The following is a 19,295-nucleotide window of genomic DNA, read 5'->3' on the forward strand; positions in this document are numbered from 1 at the left end:
ACATACGTTTCCCCTTTGCGCACGCGCATTGGGTTAAGGTCCTGTTTGTACTCAGTTATGATTTTTGAACTGTCCAGACCATTATTTGTTATTTATGAAAAATGTAAGCAAATCCGTTCCTGGGTCAGATCCTATCAATGGTCAGATTTTGAGGGGCTAGAAGACCGAATACAGTTGTCATTATATATGTCATTTTGTATAGACTCACTACTGCTATAGATATTTGTGTCACTATTGTATTCTGTGCTATTGTTGTGGTCCTGTGTTATTATTGTGTTCTATTGTGTTTTCAAATAGGAGAGCTTGTCCTGTATCCCAGTATGACAGTCCACTTTTACACTTGTATATAACATTTTCCCTTAGCTGAAACAAATGTATTTTTGAAGATCATTTACTCATCAAATTAGAGCCCACTGACTGCATCCACAGATCAGTCAAACATTTAGTTTAGTTATCACTAAAACAAAAACAAGTGCTCGTTGCCAGTCTGCTAGATGCATTTAATAGCTGTCAGAGTTGATATTTGTTGTTGTTGTCATTTGCACATCCTCCTCAGTTCAGGTATGGAAGTCACAATTGTTCCTTTATTTATTCAGCATGGTGAGCAAGTCTATGGTTTTCTCCTAGGGGTCAGTAAGGGGTGCCCATTTTTTCAAACCGCGGAGCGCTTACTAAATTTGATCCTCCTTGCATTCCGTTTAAACCCTTACGTGGCAGTCTCACACTGAAGCTAGCTAACTGGCTACGATAGGAAGTTTACACTCTCCACCTCATTCTAATTTGAGTTTCCTAGGAGCCCTCTTGTGCGCTACATGTACAATCTTATGGGATATTTGGAAATACGGGCATACAGTAAATCTACAATCATCACGTAACGCTTGCTAATTCAAAAACATGTTCACTGTTTCGGAACTCGTTGTCCTTCTAGCTGTCTTATCTGCCACAGCATCCGGCTACTTCGTTAGCATAGATGCTCATGCCGATGAGTGCTTCTATGAACGCGTCAACTCCGGAACCAAAATGGGCCTTATGTTTGAAGTTGCAGAAGGAGGCTTCTTGGACATCGACGTTGAGGTGAGACATTGTGATTGATTTGGTTTAGCTTGTTGTTGGCATGTAGGAAACTAGCTGGTGATCAGTGATGTGCAGCTTATTGGTAGCCTCACAAACCAGTCAGTGCATGTGTCAGTCCCACAATGTACTAATTGCCTTCTTTCTGACAGATAATACGTCATATCATAAATATTGTTTTCTTAGTTATTGGGTAGTTCGCTAGTTGGCTCACATTGGCATCATATCCATATGGATAAAGCACAACACGAAGTTTATGTATCGATAGCTGTCAAAACAGCTGTCAAAAGATATCCCCAATCGTTGACAGCTGGCTAGCTGCTGCTTCACCAGTATATTTGAAATTGCTGCTTTGTTGATTAAATCCATATACTTTGGCTTTACCTCAGGTGCAAACTCATCTATTTTTTTACCATATGTTGCAGACATAACATGACATGCCCCCAACGACTGTGTATGAAATGTACTGTGAATTGACATATTATTGTCTCCTGTACAGATAACAGGACCTGATGGCAAGCAGATTTACAAAGGAGACAGAGAGTCCAGTGGAAAATACTCTGTGGCAGCACACATGGATGGAACCTACAAGTTCTGCTTCAGCAACAAGATGTCCACCATGACACCCAAGATCGTTATGTTCACCATAGATATTGGAGAGGCACCCAAGGGCCAGGACATGGAGACAGAAGGTGTGTGTGTGTAAAGCTTTACATTTCATTTCCTTCAGGATGAACAGATCTTATTTCTGGGTTATTAGATCTCTTAGTCTCTTTAATGGTGTTTCTTTCTGTTGTTCCCTTTGCTTATGGTTCTACATCTCTCTCTTTCTGTACATTGTCTTGATGATGTTGGGCACTCTCTTTCCCTCCTCATAGGTGGTGACAACTGGGATGGTAGGGCACATGCCACATCAAAAGCTACTTTTGCCAGTGTGGCTCAGCGCAATGCACTCAGCTTTCCTCTAACCTATGCCGCTGAATGGGTTTTCTGAGTGTATTGAAACCTACATGTTCAAGTTACTTGCTGTGCATTTTGCTTGGGAATGATGTGAGGATGGTGTGCAGAAAAGATTTGTTTGTGGGATCAGATTGTTTACCTTGTTTTGATCATGACAACACAGATAATTGGGACAACAATCTTGAAGGTGCAAAGTTTATCAAGTATAAGCCTCTGAGAAAAGTTAACGATTTTCTGACTAACTTTTGATAGGCTATGAGATGTGTTTTTAGGTCACAACCACAACTTTGTGAGCAGTGTGCCTTTTGTTCTGTATTATGCATGTCGTTTTCACAAAAATGTAATTGTGTCTACTCTGGTCCTTACTGGTTGGTTCTCTGTTCTGATCCAGCCCACCAAAACAAACTGGAGGAGATGATCAACGAGCTGGCGGTTGCCATGACTGCGGTTAAGCACGAGCAGGAGTACATGGAGGTCCGAGAGAGGATACACAGAGCAAGTGAGTCACCACACACACACACACACACACAAAAGCACACACACACACACACACACACAGAGAGAGAACTAGTCCTGTATTCATATGTGTTTGCTGTATTCTAAGTATATTTGATCTCTGCCCTGTTTTTTTCCAGTCAACGACAACACGAACAGCAGAGTTGTGCTCTGGTCTTTCTTTGAAGCTCTGGTCCTGGTGGCCATGACCCTCGGACAGATTTACTACCTGAAGAGGTTCTTCGAAGTGCGGCGGGTGGTGTAACATATAAAATGTTCCCCCTGTGTGTTCCTGTTCCATTGTTTTCTCCGGCACCAAGACAGCAAGTCACACCTTGGAAATAAGACTCCGGCAGATTCCAGTCAAAGTTTTTGAGTACAATTTCTTTCTTTTTTTTTTTTTTTTTTTTTTTTTTCCCCCTTTGTTCCATCTTTATCTATGTTCTTGTTACCGTTGTTTCTGTTTTGAACTTACAACCTTTTAAAGATCTTTAGGTTAAAGTCAAGTTTGATTATCATTTCTTATAATGCTGAGGAAGCAATTCATTTGGTGTGAGTTGTTTCATGCAGCTTGGTCAACTGCTACTACCAGCCAGTCACTAGCCAGTGAGGTTGTCCGTCTGTCTCTGATGATGGATGTGCTCTTTTAAGTAACGTTAGTGAGATGGAAATGTGAATTTAAAAATGCACTCTGATGGTTATGAGAGAAGAATGTATCCCATATTTGACCCTGTTTCGGATCTTACTGTAAAGGATATGATAAAGTAAGTAATTTAGAATATACTGTATGCATCACCATAAGATGAGACACCTGGGGCCTATTCAGAAGTATGCGATATAACAGAATTTTAAGTTAGAAATATATTGTACAGAACAAACATGCCTCTTCTCTGTCATGTACAATAAACAATTGTCAGCTCTATACATTACATTTCTATCTGCAACATTTTATTTGTTGCACCCTACTGAATGTTCCCTCTGAATACCTGAAGGAGTTTTATTGTGGTCTGGGAAATGGACTACATTTTTTTTTTGTTCCTGTTGTGATTGATTCATAGCTATCCATGGCACATAATGCTTCTCTGAATCTTGGGCAGTGCAGGGAAACATTTATACTCCCATTTTACTACGGATGGGTTCCAATAGGTAGGTTAGTGTTCTTCAAAACAGGTCTTTGGCATCCACAGGATGAGCAGGCTTTTGAATCTAGCTCATCGCTAATACAACGGATCCAATCTGCTAGTTGTCATCCTGTGAGTCCTGAGAAGCAGCATTCAAGAACACTGCAATAGGTTATATTGAGTGCGGGTGGGGGGGGGCTGAAACAATGTTATGATTGCTGGTGTGAGTTAGTTGCTTCTACTTTTTTAGACCGATACAGTAGTAATTTGGGGTGGTGGGGGTTTAATTTATGTGATGGTAAGCAGTTTTGTACTTTTCATTTTCTGGTGCACATTCAGTGGGATGCAACATAGAAGTATTAATGTATAGAATGGATATGGCTTTGTCTGTTAGAATACTGTGTCCAGTCTGTTGTCTATACACAATGTATATCTATCTGCAATGCAACATCCTAAATGTTGAATTTTACTGAATATGCCCCAGTTTTGTACTTTGCATTTTTCTGGTGAGCTCAGGCACTGCTCACGGCACAGTCACTGCAGTAACTCAAGTGACTGCTGATGAGGAATTTGGTCAAGTGACTCATGGATGTCATCAATGAAATTCTGCTGAATGGATCTGTAAAAATGTAAAGTTAAATGCTTGTCAGTGGAAAATGATCCAGGTTTAATAAACAATGAATAACAATATTCTTAAAAAAAATGTTTGTTTGTTCACTGTTTTTTAAATATTATTTCCTGATTACTACATATCTGTATTCACTTGTATCAATAAAGTCCAGTCAAGTGCTTTTTTTTTTTTTATTATCCCAAGAGTGGGAAATTAACAAAAATCACATGCAACACTAGAAAAACAACATGATTCCAGGCATATACAAATGTAGGCCATATTTACAATAGAGCAGCACAGAGGAGAAAACGGTCAACATGAAATATTGGAATATCAGCTGACGTGGTGATCTCCACCATGCGGTACGTTCTAAGGTACTTCCGCAGTTTCTACCCGGACTGTAAACATCGATGTGCAGGAAATTGGTACAGCGTGGAGGGCTGAAGAATTTCCAACATGGAAAACACAACTGAAGGAAAATGGGCTAGTTTACCTGTAAAACTTAACGACAATATTATGCAAACCCTCGATGAGTTGGGATTTACACACATGACACCAGTTCAGGTACTACCATAACTTCATTGTTATTGGTTTCTACTAATGACTAACTAGCTCGTACCTATCTAGCTAGCATGTTCCCCAGTTTCTCGACCACAATAATGATTCAGTTTTTTTCTATTCCAGTCAGCCTGTATTCCCCTGTTTATGAGGAATAAAGATGTGGCTGCCGAAGCGGTAAGTGTGCATTATTTACGATATATTTAGAGAATATAGAACAACTGCCAGTTAGCACCAGGACAAGATTGGTTGCTGCCTCAAGCCACTGGGGAGGGAAGTCTTCTTCAAATTGCCACCCCCTGACCTATTGACTTTTCTCGTAATGCTTGCAGGTGACGGGGAGTGGGAAGACGCTAGCTTTCGTTATCCCCATCATTGAAATTCTTCTTAAGCGAGAGGACAAACTAAAGAAATTGCAGGTAAGGATTTGGTCTGTTAAAGGGAAAGTGGATTTTTGATTATCAATGCCTTGTCAATTGTAAAATTGCGTGACTGGGGTGGGGAACAATATAAGTGTGAGTTATGTTATTTTTTCTGCAGGTTGGTGCCATAGTCGTTACCCCCACCCGAGAACTGGCCCTTCAGATCAGCGAGGTGATGGACCAGTTCCTCCAGAAGTTTCCACAGTTCAGGTAGGTGGAGAGTCAGGCCCTCAGCTGAGGCGACAAGGGCCTATTCTTTTGGGGGTATTCCAGAGCCATTTGTACAAACTCTGAAAAGTTCCAAGAGTACTAGATCTTCCATATGAATGGACTATAATTGTGTTTTAACCTGAATTGGTGTTTTAACCAATTTCAGACAGATTCTGTTGATCGGAGGAAGCAACCCTATAGATGATGTGGAGAAATTCAAGGAACAGGGGTAACTATGTTCTCTCTGAGGGTTTTGTAATATGCTCTTTTGTAGCTCTGCTACCTGACTTTCTGCATTCAACAAAACTTAATCTGCTCTCACCTATCAGTGATCACAAGTGAAGGCAAGATGAGGAGAGGAAGCACCCTCTGTCTGTCTCTCTTTCAGGGCCAACATAGTGATTGCGACACCAGGTCGTCTTGAGGATATGTTCCGGAGGAAGGCGGACGGTCTAGACCTGGGTATCTCAGTGAAGAGTCTGGAAGTTCTGGTTCTGGACGAGGCTGACCGCCTGCTGGATATGGGCTTTGAAGCCAGGTACAACACAGTACAACACATAACACTATGACTGTCTTGATGAATCCAGGCAGCTTAACATTGGCTCCAAATCCAGCTACATTATGATACAGTGGTATACAACACAAAATGCACAGATGCAGATTAACCCTGGGACGCTGGATCAGGCAGTTAAAACAAAGATGGTTTTCAATCTGATTGTGCCTACTTTTTCTGTGGCAAAAAGTCCTGACAAAGCCTCTCTCTCTCCAGTCTGAATGTCATCCTGGGGTACCTGCCTAAGCAGCGTCGTACAGGCCTGTTCTCAGCCACTCAGACCCAGGAGCTGGAGAAGCTGGTGAGGGCTGGCCTCAGGAACCCTGTACGCATTGCTGTTAAAGAGAAGGGCGTGGCAGCCACCAGTGTACAGAAAACCCCTGCCAGGCTCAGCAATTACTACACAGTGAGTATGACACACCAACTCTCTCTCTCTCTCTCACACACACACACAGAAAAATCACACTGAATCTAATTTCATACACACTTGCATGTTATTTTCTTTTGACATAAATGAGAGGCATAATTATTTCCCTTTGTTGTTGTGCTTCATCAGATTTGCAGAGCGGAGGACAAGTTTAATAACCTGGTAGCTTTTCTCAGACAGCACAAGCATGAGAAACAACTGGTGTTCTTCAGGTACTAAAAAACATATGCATACAGCCGTATCACTGCAGAGATGATCTTGAAACTGCTGTGTGATCATGACTCTTGGTACTAGTGACTGTGTTGTGTCTACAGTACCTGTGCGTGTGTGGAGTACTTTGGCAGAGCCCTCGAGGTCCTGATAAAGAATGTCAACATCCACTGCATCCATGGCAAGATGAAGCACAAACGCAACAAGATCTTCTCTGAGTTCCGAGCCCTGAAGAGGTGAGAGGAGGAGTGGTTCACCTAGGTTATCAGCTCAATTAGCTCAACTGATGTAACCATCACACATCTTTGCATTAGCTTCTAGACGACTCTCCAGGTGCTGATAACTTTTTCTTTTACTGAGACGTGAAGAAAATGTGTGTGCTCAGCAACGGTGTTTGCTAAATGATTGCAATGTTGTGTTGCAGAGGGTTAAATGACTTGTCTAATGTTGTGTTGCAGAGGGTTAAATGACTTGTCTAATGTTGTGTTGTATTGCAGTGGGATCCTGGTGTGCACAGACGTCATGGCAAGAGGCATCGATATTCCAGAGGTCCACTGGGTGCTGCAGTATGACCCTCCCAGCTGTGCTAGGTATGGAGGCAGGGTCACAACCATGTCAGCCAATTAGAACTGTATTATCATAGGCAAGACCCAATCATAAGGATAGAAATGAGAAACAGAACCTCGCAACAGGACAGCATAAGTCAAGGGCCCCCATAGCTCCAACTCCCATTCACTAACATTAGCATTGATGTTACCAAAAAAAGTGGATAGACCACAGGTTGGTTGAAAAAATAATTTGCTCAAGTTTAGTTTGCTTCCTCTCTCCCTCAGCGCTTTTGTACATCGTTGTGGACGCACAGCACGCATTGGTAACCACGGAAACGCCCTTGTCTTTCTGCTACCAATGGAGGAATCCTATGTCAACTTCCTGTCCATCAACCAGAAAGTGAGTATGGGCAATAGATTGATGGATTAATTTATTCTTTGTTAATAAATGCTACAGCAAAATGTGTATGAGATGTCTCTCTCAAACCCTAAACTCTAATGATAAATAGTGAGTGCCTCCAGAGGATGCCCCTTTTTCCTCTCCACCCCTCTCTCTTTCTCTCTCCTGAGGCTCTATTGGTGTCAACTTTAATAAAAACATTTTTATCACTGTTGACAAATATACATCCCTACCCCCTATTCCCAGTGCCCGCTCGAGAGGATGCCCCCAGTGAGTGATGTGGTGGATGTCCTGCCCAAGGTGAAGACCCTGGCCCTGGCAGACCGCGCCATGTTCGACAGGGCAATGAGGGCCTTTGTCTCCACCGTCCAGGCCTATGCCAAACATGAATGCAGCCTCATCTTCAGGGTCAAAGGTCAGAATTAAGGAATCCCTGTTTTACATACTCGGTTCAGATTCACCTCACGTAGTCAGATACTAGTAAGTAGTCAGATTATTTTAGAGACTCTCAAACGAGACGAGGTTGTTTGTTTGATATTGTTGTAAGATTGATTATACTGTACAATTGTCTGAGGTGAATAATAGCATCAACTCCTTCTCCTGTCATCATTGGTCAGATCTGGACTTTGGCTTGTTGGCACAGGGCTTCGCTCTCCTGCGTATGCCTAAGATGCCTGAGCTGAGGGGGAAGGAATTCCCAGAGTTCAAAGAGACCACCGTAGACACAGAAACCATCCGCTACAAGGACAAGCAAAGGGAGAAGCTGAGGCAGAAGATGCTAGCTGAGCTGAGGGAAAGGGGACCTCCACCCAAGAGGCACATCATGAAGAACAAGGCGTGGTCCAAACAGAAGACCAGGGTGGTCCGCAGGAAAAAGTCAGCTGCCAAAAGGAAGTTTAATGAGGTACATTTCTTGCTTTTACCCATTGAATCCTTTTAAAGTATTGGACAGGGCCCATATGCATAGAAAGTAGATGACTCTTAACCAACCCTTTGACTGTCAACAGGGCTCAGATGTGGACGATGAGGACATGAAGGAACTGTTGAATGACACTCGTCTGCTGAAGAAACTAAAGAAAGGACAGATCACTGAGGAGGACTTTGAGAAACAGGTCACAGCAGTAAAAAAGACCCCAGGTAAGAAGGCAGGGCCATCACAAGAACCGAGTTCTGGGGGAGAGGACGGGGTATGAAGACTCTTACAGGCAGTGTGCCTCTCATTGTAGCTGTATTGCCCCCAGCCTGAAGGAACATGGGTTCATTTGGATTCTATGGAACATTTTTATATCAGAGGCCCTATGTTGGGAAATATCCTCTAATATATGGGACAGGAGTAGGACTACTCATGGACTTCCTCAAACTTCACACACATTTTAAAGTGAAGCATCTCTTTTATAACTCACAGTTCACAGCACATCACAGTTCAAAACACAGTTTTGAGTACAGCAAATCAAACCACTGATTTTGTAGTTATGGACAGTGTAAAGTCATGTCCACTCATTGCTCACTTGTCTTTTGTAACCATCCATAAAAATGTAAAAAAAATAAAGTTACATAAGAGTTTTAAATAAAAGTCTCCTTTTCATGGTTTTTATTTAGCTGTTGTGAGGCACTATCATAAATAAAGCTTGATGAGTTCGTCGCTGACTGCAGAGGGGGTAAGGACCCCCAGGTCAGTGAATAGGAGGGTGATGAGGGAGGGGGGGGTGTAGTCGATCCTGGGGTGTTCTTGTGACAGGTCCTGTACAGTCCTCAGGATGTCAGCCTTGTACTGTGGAGGACGACAGAGGAACAGGTACGATCAAATGAGGCATTGGTGAGATGGTGCCGCATATCTTGAGAGAAGAACGGCTTGAATAAACAAGCCAACATTTCAATACAAGGGAGTTATCTTATTCTGAAGCACTGACAGGCTGACTTGTATGTTTGGCTAAAAACAGACATAACTGGTGATAAAAGGGGAGGACAAGGTGCATTAAATAATTGTTTTGCTATGTGAATTATTAGCGTTTACTGTGTAGCTATGGAAACGTGTTTGACCTTGAACCTGTCTGGAACGTCCTGCTGGTTGAGCGGGTACAGACGGACGAACTTGAAGCTCTCTGCTACCACATAGAAGGGCTTGTGGTGGACTTTTGAACACACCGCCATCTGATAGGTCCCAATCTGAATATGGCAATGACATAAACACACAATCATTAGCACAGCAAGACATACTATAATCATGGTTCAATTAAGACACATGAACTATTAGGGCTGGTCTGAAAGTGCCCTGGTTTGTTATAGGACTGCCAAGAAGGGTTGCGATCTTTAAGTTAAGTTCACAAACTTCACATCTGTAGACAGACTGTAGGGCTCTCGTTCCCAGGACTCACCTTGTTGATGATACCTCCACTCTCTACCACTCCCTCAGCACCTACGATAACTACGTCAATCTTTTCCAGTACACATCTGCAGGAGGGGGAAGTCATCATGCACATACAGGGATTTACGGTCATGGTTAACACAAAAAACAGTACCATGTGGCTCATGTGGGAATCAAACACCAGCAAGTGAAACAAGTAAATTGCCAACCAAATGAGCATTAGGAACTCACTGTATACCATAACAATACCAATGACATTCTATAAGTTATACAGTATCTTTTTACGTTCTATAAACCTCATCATTCCTGATGCACAGAATTGTGTTAAAACCTAGACTATAAACAATAGACTGACATTTACCCCACTGCTGCATCCAGCACTACTGTCACAGGAACATCGAGTTTTCTCAGGGCTTCTGCCATTTGTCGCCTGAACATGACAGACACACATATCAGACAAACTGAGTGTGTGTCGCTTTGTCTGTCTTATGAGTGAGTGTGTGCGTGTGTGTGTGGTCCCCTCACCCCGCTGTGTCTGGTTGGGACTCCGTGACAAACACTGTAAAGCGTTTCTTCTCTGTTGCAGCTTTCTCCAGTACCCTGAGGACCACCCTGGAGAAGGAGTGAGTCAGGATTTTCTGTGAGGGACAGAGGGACAAAGCAGGGCAGGGAGAGTGATGGATACAGACAGAGAAAGCAGAGATAAGGTTTACAAACACAGGTAGACATGCCTATTAGACAGAGTGCAGGCACACACACACACAGATGGTCATAGTTGACCCAAGATGGATGCAATTACACACCGCCCCGTCTTTGATGAAGGTATGGCACAGTTTAGCCACCTTGGTTCTAGACAGAGAGATCTTCTCCAGGAACAGCTCTCCTCTCTCCTCCATCACTTTCTTACAGCATAACAGATCCTGAGATAAACAACAGGAAGGAGACGCCTTCAGGACACAGCCACCATGGGCTCTGACCTCTGGTGGCGTGCCTGGCCCTGTCTGTCTGCAGAGGTGTTGCTGCGTGCGTTGTAATTTTTTCTGTTTCACAAAATAAACCAAGACAGTACATGTGTAAATGCCGGGGATCTGACATTCATTAGTGAGGTCATTTCTAGACGTGTTATTGAATGACAGCAATCCTTACCTTGTGTGAAACTGTTTCGTGTCAAAAAATGTTTGTTAATGTGCGTCTGTGTATATGCATACTTTCATGAAAATAATGTCTTGTCACAGCCGATTTCAATATCAGGCTGTGTCTGAGCGTAAGCCCCCTGACCTGGTGTTCCAGTGATGTGAGGCTGATGAAGCGTAGGAACAGCTCCCCTCCTGAGGAGACAGCTACAGAGGAGTCCACACCTGTCAGGCAGTCTATGGCCCACGTCAGGCTCTCCCTCAACCCCAGGATCGTCTCACCTATTGGGAGGTGTTGGGTGGGCACACGGTATTCAGGAACACGAAAGGCTGGTTGTAATCCAGGTGTCAAATTACATGGAGTGCTGGGCACTCTAACATATCAGGGTACTCTCATTAACATACTGAGATGGGCACTCCTATAAGAACATGAACGACTAACTGGACAGTCAACAAAGTGCATGTTGTGTACTGTAGGTCTAACGTGTTTGTACACATATGTTGAGCACTGCAATAAAACATCAATTTTGCCGTAAATGACCATGACTGCACAGAATCTGAATGTCTAGAAAATTAGACCTTTGTGTCTCTTGAGGAGCTCCAGAAGGGTGCGGATGGCTGCCACGGCAGACGCCATATCTGGGTCTGTTCTCACCTGGGTCCTGAAGTACTCCACCAACTCTGACAAGAGACGCACATAGGGATCACTCTTTTCATGCACACATGAGAAAGTCATTTGCAATGGTTATGACACCCATAAACTATTATTTTACACGTACCTTCCTCGTTCATTTTGGGAGAGAGCAAGTCTCAAATGCTAGGCAAACCAGGAGTGTAAAGTGTTTTGTGTTTTGCTTAGCTAAATGCTTTCTATGCTGTTTTGACAGCCCACGTCAACCACTACAAGCTTGTTCGCAATATGGCCTGCGATATTACAAAATAGCTTTTCACAATGGAGGACATACAAAAACAAGAAAGATAGAGAGAAGACACAAATTACTGAATACTAAAGACCTAATCCTTGCATTCAAAGTTTTAGTTGTCTGTCATAGTCGCGATTTGATGATGCATATGACGTAAAACAAATGCCCGTAACTTGTAGTTCTTAAGAATGTTTATAGTAGTTCCATCCTAAGCAGCCAACCAACCGCACTTTTTTGGATATTGCATTTAGGCCTAAAACGTGGATGTACTATATATTGTGACCAAGTACATACAACCACATGGGTGATTTGGCCCCAAAACAGATACATTATCTGTAGGCTATTCATTCAACCTATTAATTCAGCTAGTGTATCAGTAAAAACTAGTTATCACATCATTGTCATCGTCTAACATTTACATTTACATTTATGGAATTTAGCAGACACCTTTATCCAAAGAACAGCTGTCAGCTATTTTATCAGGGTCAATAAATATAATTTGGCCTATTAAAAGATAACATATACACCAGTCATCCGTTTTGGTGGGTTGAAGATAAAACTGCTTCACGTGCTTCCTTGCGATTTTAGGGAAATACCCATAGGCATAGGCGTTTAATAGGCAACAATATAGGCTCTGTGGTATGTACACGGTGCTTTAGTTTGAAAAATGTTAATAACTTTAAGCCTAATAATAATATATGGTTGGGTTGGGGTAATAAAGGGATACATGTCCTTTATTGTGGTTTATGAACCAGCTCTTATAATATTGTGGTAAAAGTGTATAAACCAGCCTATACGCCTAGGCCTACTCATTAAATATTATCATGATTTGTTCTTTATCCATATAAAATATGAACACGTCTGTTGTTCTTCGAAAATAGTTTATTCTAAAAGTTTCAGGCAAAGTTTTCTTCAGTTGAGTGCACCTCTTTGTTCTCCGATGTGGATCGCACAGCGGGGAAACAGTCAGAGCGCCTCTCTTCACTGTGCAGCTGCGGGCGACTCTCCCTATCCACTCGGCGCAGGCGCGCTTCCTCCTATGCGCGCTCTGTGCTGAGTGTTTGCATTGTGTCTGAACTGCCGGCGAGCTTTAAAAAATATTATACCCACCGCGGCAATGTCGGGCAGGTCGGTCAGAGCCGAGACCCGGAGCAGGGCGAAAGATGACATCAAGCGGGTTATGGCCGCTATTGAGAAAGTACGAAAATGGTAAGAGAGAGGAAAAAACCGTTCGTTATCTAACATGAGAAAAGCCTGGCTTGTAGGGGGGAGGAGAGTGAGAGAACGAGCGAGAACGAATGGAGATGGAATTGATAGACGGGTCATATTGAGCGGAATTTAGGACAGAATCTACTCTCGACTCACGTACGCCAGGGCGCACTCATGCGGTGTGCGACTGAGTCGTAGAAAAAGTACCCCAAAAGATCTCTATAATTTTCCCGGATTTTCTATGAAGGTTTAATGTGGGTTGAACCCAGAAGCCATTTCGTTGCAGTCACATGAAGCCATTCCTTTCTCCTGCCCGCTGTCGTGCTTATGAAGACTGACTGTTTAGAGGCTTTGGAACGACGCAAATCACTCAATAACACCCACTTCGGAACTATATGACGACGGCGCTCTTGAGTCAGAGTAGTTTTAGTCCGTCTGGAGTTTTAAATTAAGCGCTTTGAGTCGCCCTTTAGGTCGAATAGAGATTGCGCACGGTGGGGGTTGGGAGAGGGAAGTACAGTATAGTGCATGGCTGAACATGCAATGACTCAATCTGAAGAGTTTAGAAATACAATAATCATTTTCTGAAGCTTACAAATATCACAAAATATTTTTTATATTATAATATTGTTATAATGATTACTACATATCAAGATAACGTGTATTTCCTGAAATACATTATTTTGCTAAATTAAAAACATTGAAAATGTTGTGCTTCCCTTCCAACCAAGTTTGCGTTTAAAGATTATTACACATTGAGAAAAATGTTTGATATTGCCAAATTAAATCAGATACAATTTTTCTCATTAGATTTACAGTGTTAGTCGCTCAAGGCTACTTGATTTTATGTATAAAAAAAAGAAAAAAAAGAATCACAATTGTAACAGAGCAACAAGTTCCCAATTAAATATGTTCTAACTTGAAACGGTTTGAACAATCACTATATTCTTGCTGTTGTAGTTATTTAGTATTGTGTTTTGTGCGGACTCAAGGAAGAGGAGCTGTTTCCAAAGAAGCTGATATGAGTCCATATGTTTAACCATATGTTGGTGTCTTTATTTTTCCCATGAAGGGAGAAGAAATGGGTGACTGTTGGAGACACTTCCCTGAGGATCTTCAAGTGGGTCCCAGTGACAGAGCCCAAATCAGATGACGTAAGTACCTATCTTCCACCCCTCCACTATACCACCACCCCATCATGTTAACTGTAACTCAGTGTCACAAGTAATACATGACTGAAATGGAAAACAAACTCCAGTAAAAAGTGACATTTAGTCCTAGCATAGATTACTTTTTCTTAGGGTGACTGATGGATAGATGATTCACTTACTTAGACAAATGTATTTGTTGTAAATCGCTTTGGATAAAGGCGTCTGCTAAATGCCGCAAATGTAAAACATTTCTTTTCATCCTCACCTCACCTGTCTTATCAGTCACCTGTCGTAGCTTTCGGTCAGTTTGCCGATTTTAAAGTTCACTTTTATTTGAGTTTGCTTTGCACATCATCATCCTCATGATCCCACATCATGTCCTTGTGCTGTACTTTAACCACATATATTTTCTCCTCTGTATTTTAGAAGAGTAAGAATAAAAAAAAAGGCAAGGATGAGAAATATGGGTCCGAGCTCACAACTCCAGAGAACAGTTCCTCTCCGGGGATGATGGACATGATCGGTGGGTAGACCCCAGTGTGATGTATGGTCAGATTTTCATCCTTCTTAGGTTCTTATGGTAACATAAAGGCTCCATCTCTCTATCTTTCAGATGACAACAGCAACCAGAGTTCCATCGCTGACTCCTCCCCAGTGAAACAGGAAACTAGCTGTAGCACTAGCCCCGCCCCTGAGCCCACCGCCGTCCCCCAGCGTGACAGCAGTGAGGCCAAGAGGGACCAGAGCTCTGACAACAAGAGGGGTGAGTCTTACGTACACACACACACACACACACACACACACACACACCAATATCCGAACAGCAGGAGGGGTGAATTACATAATTGTAGGCCTGGTTTTGGATACACTCCCTATAGTTCTTATCTCTTTCACATTCTTTCTTGCAGATCTGAAAAGATTTGGTGTTAGCAGTCTTGCACTTGCTCTAGCTAGCCCTGGTGAAATACACTCAGAAAAGTGTCATTCCCCATTTGGTTTTAGTTTGCCTTATTCCCTGTTCGGCTAGCTCACAGTGAGAGGGAAAGGGAGGAAGTGGGTGGGAGGGAGAGGAAGAAAAAGAGAGGAATCTCTTGAGAGAGAGAGAGAGAGCGCTTCTCTTTTGCACTGTGCTAGGAGAGAGAGTGCAGCTGTGACCATGTTTGGCCCCTCAGGGCTTCAACTGCCAACTGTCCATCTGCCCTCCCAATAACAAGAGCATGGTGTAAAAAAGAAGTCTCTTTCTCTCCCTTTACTCCCTCTTTTTGCTCTCACTCTCTCAGCAATAGAGAAGTCTGTCCCTCTATTCCATCCCCCCTTTTTTCTCGCTCTCACAATCTCTCTTTCATACTCTTTCCCCACACACATTCTCTCTCACACCTTCGCTTAAAGGGATAGTTCACCCAAATTACAAAATCATTTGGTTCCTTACCTATGGAAAAGGACATATTTCAATCCACACTTTGGTACTGTCTATCTGGTTACTGTAACTAACAGCTAATTGCTAGCATTTTTAACCAACACCCAATGCAAGTCAATAGACCCCATGTTTAAAATAGATAGATAGATAGATCCCAGAGATACTTTAGATCCCAGAGAAGATACTTTATTGATCCCAGAGGGCAAATTAAGGCGTTATAGCAGCTCACATTACAAACAACAACAACAAAATAAAGTGACAATAGAATAATAAAATAAATTTAACATCCCCCAGCCTGACTCTGATCACCCCGATCGATCCAGCCGGAGGAGGAGTTGTACAGTCTTATTGCGGCAGGCAGAAAAGATCTCCTATAGCGCTCCTTAGTGCAACGTGGTTGTAGTAATCTGTTGCTAAAGGAGCTTCTCTGCTCTGCCGTCATGTCATGCTCAAATCAACTTAGCCATTTAAGTCAAGTAATTCAGAGAATTTCAGATTGCTTGGGGTCCATTGACTTGCATTGGGTTTTGGTTAAAATGCTAACAATTAGCTGTTAGTTACAGTGCCGAGATAAACAGACCCAATGTGTTGATTGAAGTTTGTCCTTGTCCATAGACTAATTTCAGGGTAAGGAACCAAACATGTGATTTTGTAATTTGGGTAAACTATCCCTTTAACAGGATTGAGCTTTCGTGTTCGGAGAGTTCTGTGATATAGTTATACATCTCTCCCTTGTACAGATCTGTCCTGGCCTGTGTCCGTCACTTGTCCTAGTACGTTTCCCTCCCTACAGTTATGGGATTCTTTCTCTGTGGATGTAATTATTCATAGCACCACATGATGGCACTAAAGTGTCAAGAAAGGCCTTGCAGAAGTAACATGTGATTTCTGATGCGTCTTGTTGTTGTGATTTCTCCAGCAGTTAAGAGCAGCCCCTCCACAGAGACCTCAGAGAGAGCACAGAGTGCCAAGAGAGACAGCCAGTCCTCCTCAGGGGAGAAGGACTCTTCAGACAGCAGCAAAGCCACTCAGGTACTCTCTCCATGGCTCTCTCTTCCAACAGTCTCCACTAGTTCCCTTCCCTCACCTCCTTAGTGGCACCTTAGTAGGAATATTTGGGGTGCATTCTGTTCATTCTTTTCATTTGTTTTGTCTTGTAGGAACTGGAGGAGGAGGCCCCTCCCAGTAAGAAGAGCAAAGTGGAGTCTCCATCTCAGGACTCTGAGGAGAGTTAAATGTCCTGCTTCCAATCATTTCTCTCCTCCATCTTCCTCTGCTCCCTCCCTCTATACCTCCTCCGGTTGCTTCTCTACCACAGAGGGTGATTGGACATCTCCTGTCCCCTCGTCCCTCCCTCTCTTCCCCCGTAGGCCCCAACACACCTCTATCACAGAGGGAGAATGGACGTTACCTCCCTCACAGTCCTCCACACTCAAGATGCCAAGAGTTGCTATGAACCCATGCTGTAGTCCCCTCTATGACCAGGGGTGGCGCTGTGAGTCCAGGCCAGCCAAGAGGAGAAACACTGACCTGCACTTGTGACAGAAACACACTGATGGGATTTAAACCCTGGTGCCCTCATCAAACAAAGTAGGAGGAAGTTGACCCTAGACACTGACCTCAAATCTGTTTCATTCCCCCCCTCCCAATAGTTAAGGTTGGGATTTGGGGAGGCAAAGCTGATCCTAGATCTGTGCCTAAGGGCAACTACTACTACTACTACTACTACTACTACTACTACTACCACCACCACCCAGAGCCGCCACAGACCTCCCACTAATTCACCTGTTGTTCCAATGCTCCACGTTTGTGTTCAGATACTAGTAGATATTTTGTTTTGGGGTTGTTTTTTTTGCTCAGGAGGGTCAATGCACTGTTAAAGTATATCACAATCGACCACAGATAGTTTTGCTGCTGTAGTGGGTGTGTTTTTTCTCTCCATGAAAGTTTCTTCAGTCAGTTGTCTTTATTTAACTTGATCTTTTTAGAGGAGGAACACAATGGTACTCATCAAGTTTATCTCTCCCACAGTAGTGAAGACAGGCTTGTAGCATAGGTCTTACCTGGTGGTGTGCCTTGTGTTGGTAAAATGTACTTGGTAGGTCAAACTGTTTTAACTACATTTTTTTAGTGCCATGTTTTATTTGCCTTATGTTTTAAATATGTCAATATTGAGGTGACAATAATTGTTTCATTCAACATTTACATTCAACTACTAATGGCCAGTTGAGTTAAACATTGGTTACATTTGGGCAATGCTATTCTGATGATACCCATTGGAACTAATTTATGTCTTTAGTCAACCTGTTAAACAGGTTTGAAGATGCAAACAGTTGAATTTCTGTAAACCTCTGAAGGGAGAATGTAATTTGAGAATATCAACAGTTTCTGGCTATTCTGGTTGCCAGTCTGTTTCTGCTTTAGTCAACGTCTTTGTTGTTGTTAATGATAAAGAAGTTGGCTAAAGATGACACAGACTGGCATCCAGACTGTTGTCCTACTTGGAGTTACATTTGAACCTCTTCAAATCTTCATTCTCATTCTTTAAATGTAGTGCATCACTTATAATATTAAACCTATGAACCTTCGGTAGCTCTCGAGAGTCTTCTAGCTCAAGCTTTGGTTCCAATCCGTATTCAAGGTGCTCTCTGTGGGCTGAATCCTAACTTGTGCATGGATTGAACTCTATTTTTTTGCGCAAATCTCTCATAGACATCACTGTGTGATTTACACAAGTTAAGAGTGAGGATTCAGCCCATATGATCTCTAATGTTCAACCTCAAGCCTATTTGTATGTATTGATTGATTCGGGTGCAACAATTAGTATGGGTATTTGCAAGTGAATTCTATATCTATCAAGTCATCTTCATGTTACAGGAAATCAGTGACTTCAGATGGCATGATCTCGATAGGGCTATGACAGAGAATAACTTGATCAGATCATTTCAGTGAGTAGTACACAGCAAAACATCAGTCACGTGGAGAGAAATGAAATTTCAAGAAATCCAAATTGTCTCAGTTGAGAGGATGGCTTAGCATATACCTCATTCCCAGTCCAGCAGAGCTGGTACTTAAGATGCTATGTATTGACATAAACAGTTCTAAACAACATTATGTACACACTCAGTTAAAAAAAAATCACACTTTTATGTTCTAGCTTTCACCAGATTGAGCTGATTGCTTATAGTTTAACTCATAACTGTGTGTAAAAGCAAAAAGCTGAGCTGTGAGATCTGAAATCATGTAAGTTGTTTTGTTTTTTCTTGGGACCATGTTGTTTCAGTTTAGAATGATCTTGTACAGATTTATGGTTTGGTTTTGACTTATTTATTCCATCGGTAGCGCTTGGTTTTTATCATGTCCAATGGTTTTGTTTTATTAATAAAAAGTCACAAAACATTTTGCCCTCGATTCCTTTGTATATTTTAGGTTGCATAATCCCCTAGTGACGAGGTGAAGGGAACCAGCAATAACAGCTAGCTATTAGCACTGTGTACTAAATTGCTTCCCCT

The 19,295-nt window shown here is 42.4% G+C and overlaps 4 protein-coding genes across 7 annotated transcripts; 3 read left to right on the forward strand and 1 right to left on the reverse strand.

Annotated features, from left to right (window-relative positions):
• Positions 1–702: 702 nt before the first annotated feature.
• Positions 703–4,350, forward strand: tmed2 (transmembrane p24 trafficking protein 2). Its single transcript, XM_083670549.1, has 4 exons — positions 703–1,074; positions 1,571–1,763; positions 2,423–2,530; positions 2,667–4,350. Exons 1-4 carry the CDS (start codon positions 895–897, stop codon positions 2,789–2,791), a joined length of 606 nt encoding a protein of 201 aa, XP_083526675.1. The 5' UTR covers positions 703–894; the 3' UTR covers positions 2,792–4,350.
• A 330-nt stretch (positions 4,351–4,680) lies between these two features.
• ddx55 (DEAD (Asp-Glu-Ala-Asp) box polypeptide 55) lies at positions 4,681–9,120 on the forward strand. The gene is made up of 14 exons (XM_083669776.1): positions 4,681–4,821; positions 4,942–4,992; positions 5,148–5,234; positions 5,356–5,447; positions 5,614–5,676; positions 5,836–5,985; positions 6,217–6,406; positions 6,557–6,639; positions 6,742–6,873; positions 7,135–7,227; positions 7,471–7,585; positions 7,832–8,000; positions 8,203–8,489; positions 8,593–9,120. Exons 1-14 carry the CDS (start codon positions 4,714–4,716, stop codon positions 8,776–8,778), a joined length of 1,806 nt encoding a protein of 601 aa, XP_083525902.1. The 5' UTR covers positions 4,681–4,713; the 3' UTR covers positions 8,779–9,120.
• A 26-nt stretch (positions 9,121–9,146) lies between these two features.
• Positions 9,147–12,114, reverse strand: LOC310805083 (translation initiation factor eIF2B subunit alpha-like). Of its 2 annotated transcripts, none has more exons than XM_083670614.1 (9): positions 11,863–12,114; positions 11,663–11,764; positions 11,229–11,365; positions 10,754–10,870; positions 10,476–10,588; positions 10,312–10,380; positions 9,961–10,036; positions 9,626–9,751; positions 9,147–9,356 (listed from the first exon to the last, which is right to left on the reverse strand). In XM_083670614.1, exons 1-9 carry the CDS (start codon positions 11,873–11,875, stop codon positions 9,201–9,203), a joined length of 909 nt encoding a protein of 302 aa, XP_083526740.1. In that variant the 5' UTR covers positions 11,876–12,114; the 3' UTR covers positions 9,147–9,200. The 2 variants fall into 2 exon arrangements, with proteins under 2 accessions (XP_083526740.1, XP_083526739.1); XM_083670613.1 differs by having other exon boundaries at positions 10,754–10,990.
• Positions 12,115–13,075: 961 nt separating this feature from the next.
• On the forward strand, positions 13,076–19,175 carry LOC310804826 (B-cell CLL/lymphoma 7 protein family member A-like). Of its 3 annotated transcripts, none has more exons than XM_083670179.1 (6): positions 13,076–13,215; positions 14,288–14,369; positions 14,796–14,889; positions 14,980–15,129; positions 16,703–16,815; positions 16,944–19,175. In XM_083670179.1, exons 1-6 carry the CDS (start codon positions 13,124–13,126, stop codon positions 17,016–17,018), a joined length of 606 nt encoding a protein of 201 aa, XP_083526305.1. In that variant the 5' UTR covers positions 13,076–13,123; the 3' UTR covers positions 17,019–19,175. The 3 variants fall into 3 exon arrangements, with proteins under 3 accessions (XP_083526305.1, XP_083526306.1, XP_083526307.1); XM_083670180.1 differs by having other exon boundaries at positions 13,109–13,215; positions 14,793–14,889; XM_083670181.1 differs by having other exon boundaries at positions 13,109–13,215; positions 14,793–14,889; positions 16,706–16,815.
• The last annotated feature ends 120 nt before the right edge of the window (positions 19,176–19,295 follow it).

Source organism: Argentina silus (genome assembly GCF_951799395.1).
Source record: "Argentina silus genome assembly, chromosome: 5".
Classification (NCBI taxonomy): Eukaryota; Metazoa; Chordata; class Actinopteri; order Argentiniformes; family Argentinidae; genus Argentina; species Argentina silus.

Bases quoted from the DNA above. Each gene is read 5' to 3' on its own strand.
- tmed2 (XM_083670549.1), top strand. From the start codon at position 895: ATGTTCACTGTTTCGGAACTCGTTGTCCTTCTAGCTGTCTTATCTGCC. The intron at 1,764-2,422 runs GTGTGTGTGTGT...GTTCTGATCCAG, and splicing joins CCAGGACATGGAGACAGAAG to CCCACCAAAACAAACTGGAG. The intron at 2,531-2,666 runs GTGAGTCACCAC...GTTTTTTTCCAG, and splicing joins AGAGAGGATACACAGAGCAA to TCAACGACAACACGAACAGC.
- ddx55 (XM_083669776.1), top strand. From the start codon at position 4,714: ATGGAAAACACAACTGAAGGAAAATGGGCTAGTTTACCTGTAAAACTT. The intron at 4,993-5,147 runs GTAAGTGTGCAT...TAATGCTTGCAG, and splicing joins AAGATGTGGCTGCCGAAGCG to GTGACGGGGAGTGGGAAGAC. The intron at 6,874-7,134 runs GTGAGAGGAGGA...GTTGTATTGCAG, and splicing joins GAGTTCCGAGCCCTGAAGAG to TGGGATCCTGGTGTGCACAG.
- LOC310805083 (XM_083670613.1), bottom strand. The intron at 10,991-11,228 runs GTCAGGGGGCTT...TTTGTGAAACAG, and splicing joins TCACATCACTGGAACACCAG to AAAAAATTACAACGCACGCA. The intron at 9,357-9,625 runs GTCAAACACGTT...CGTCCTCCACAG, and splicing joins ACGTTCCAGACAGGTTCAAG to TACAAGGCTGACATCCTGAG.
- LOC310804826 (XM_083670180.1), top strand. From the start codon at position 13,124: ATGTCGGGCAGGTCGGTCAGAGCCGAGACCCGGAGCAGGGCGAAAGAT. The intron at 13,216-14,287 runs GTAAGAGAGAGG...TTTCCCATGAAG, and splicing joins ATTGAGAAAGTACGAAAATG to GGAGAAGAAATGGGTGACTG. The intron at 16,816-16,943 runs GTACTCTCTCCA...TTTGTCTTGTAG, and splicing joins ACAGCAGCAAAGCCACTCAG to GAACTGGAGGAGGAGGCCCC.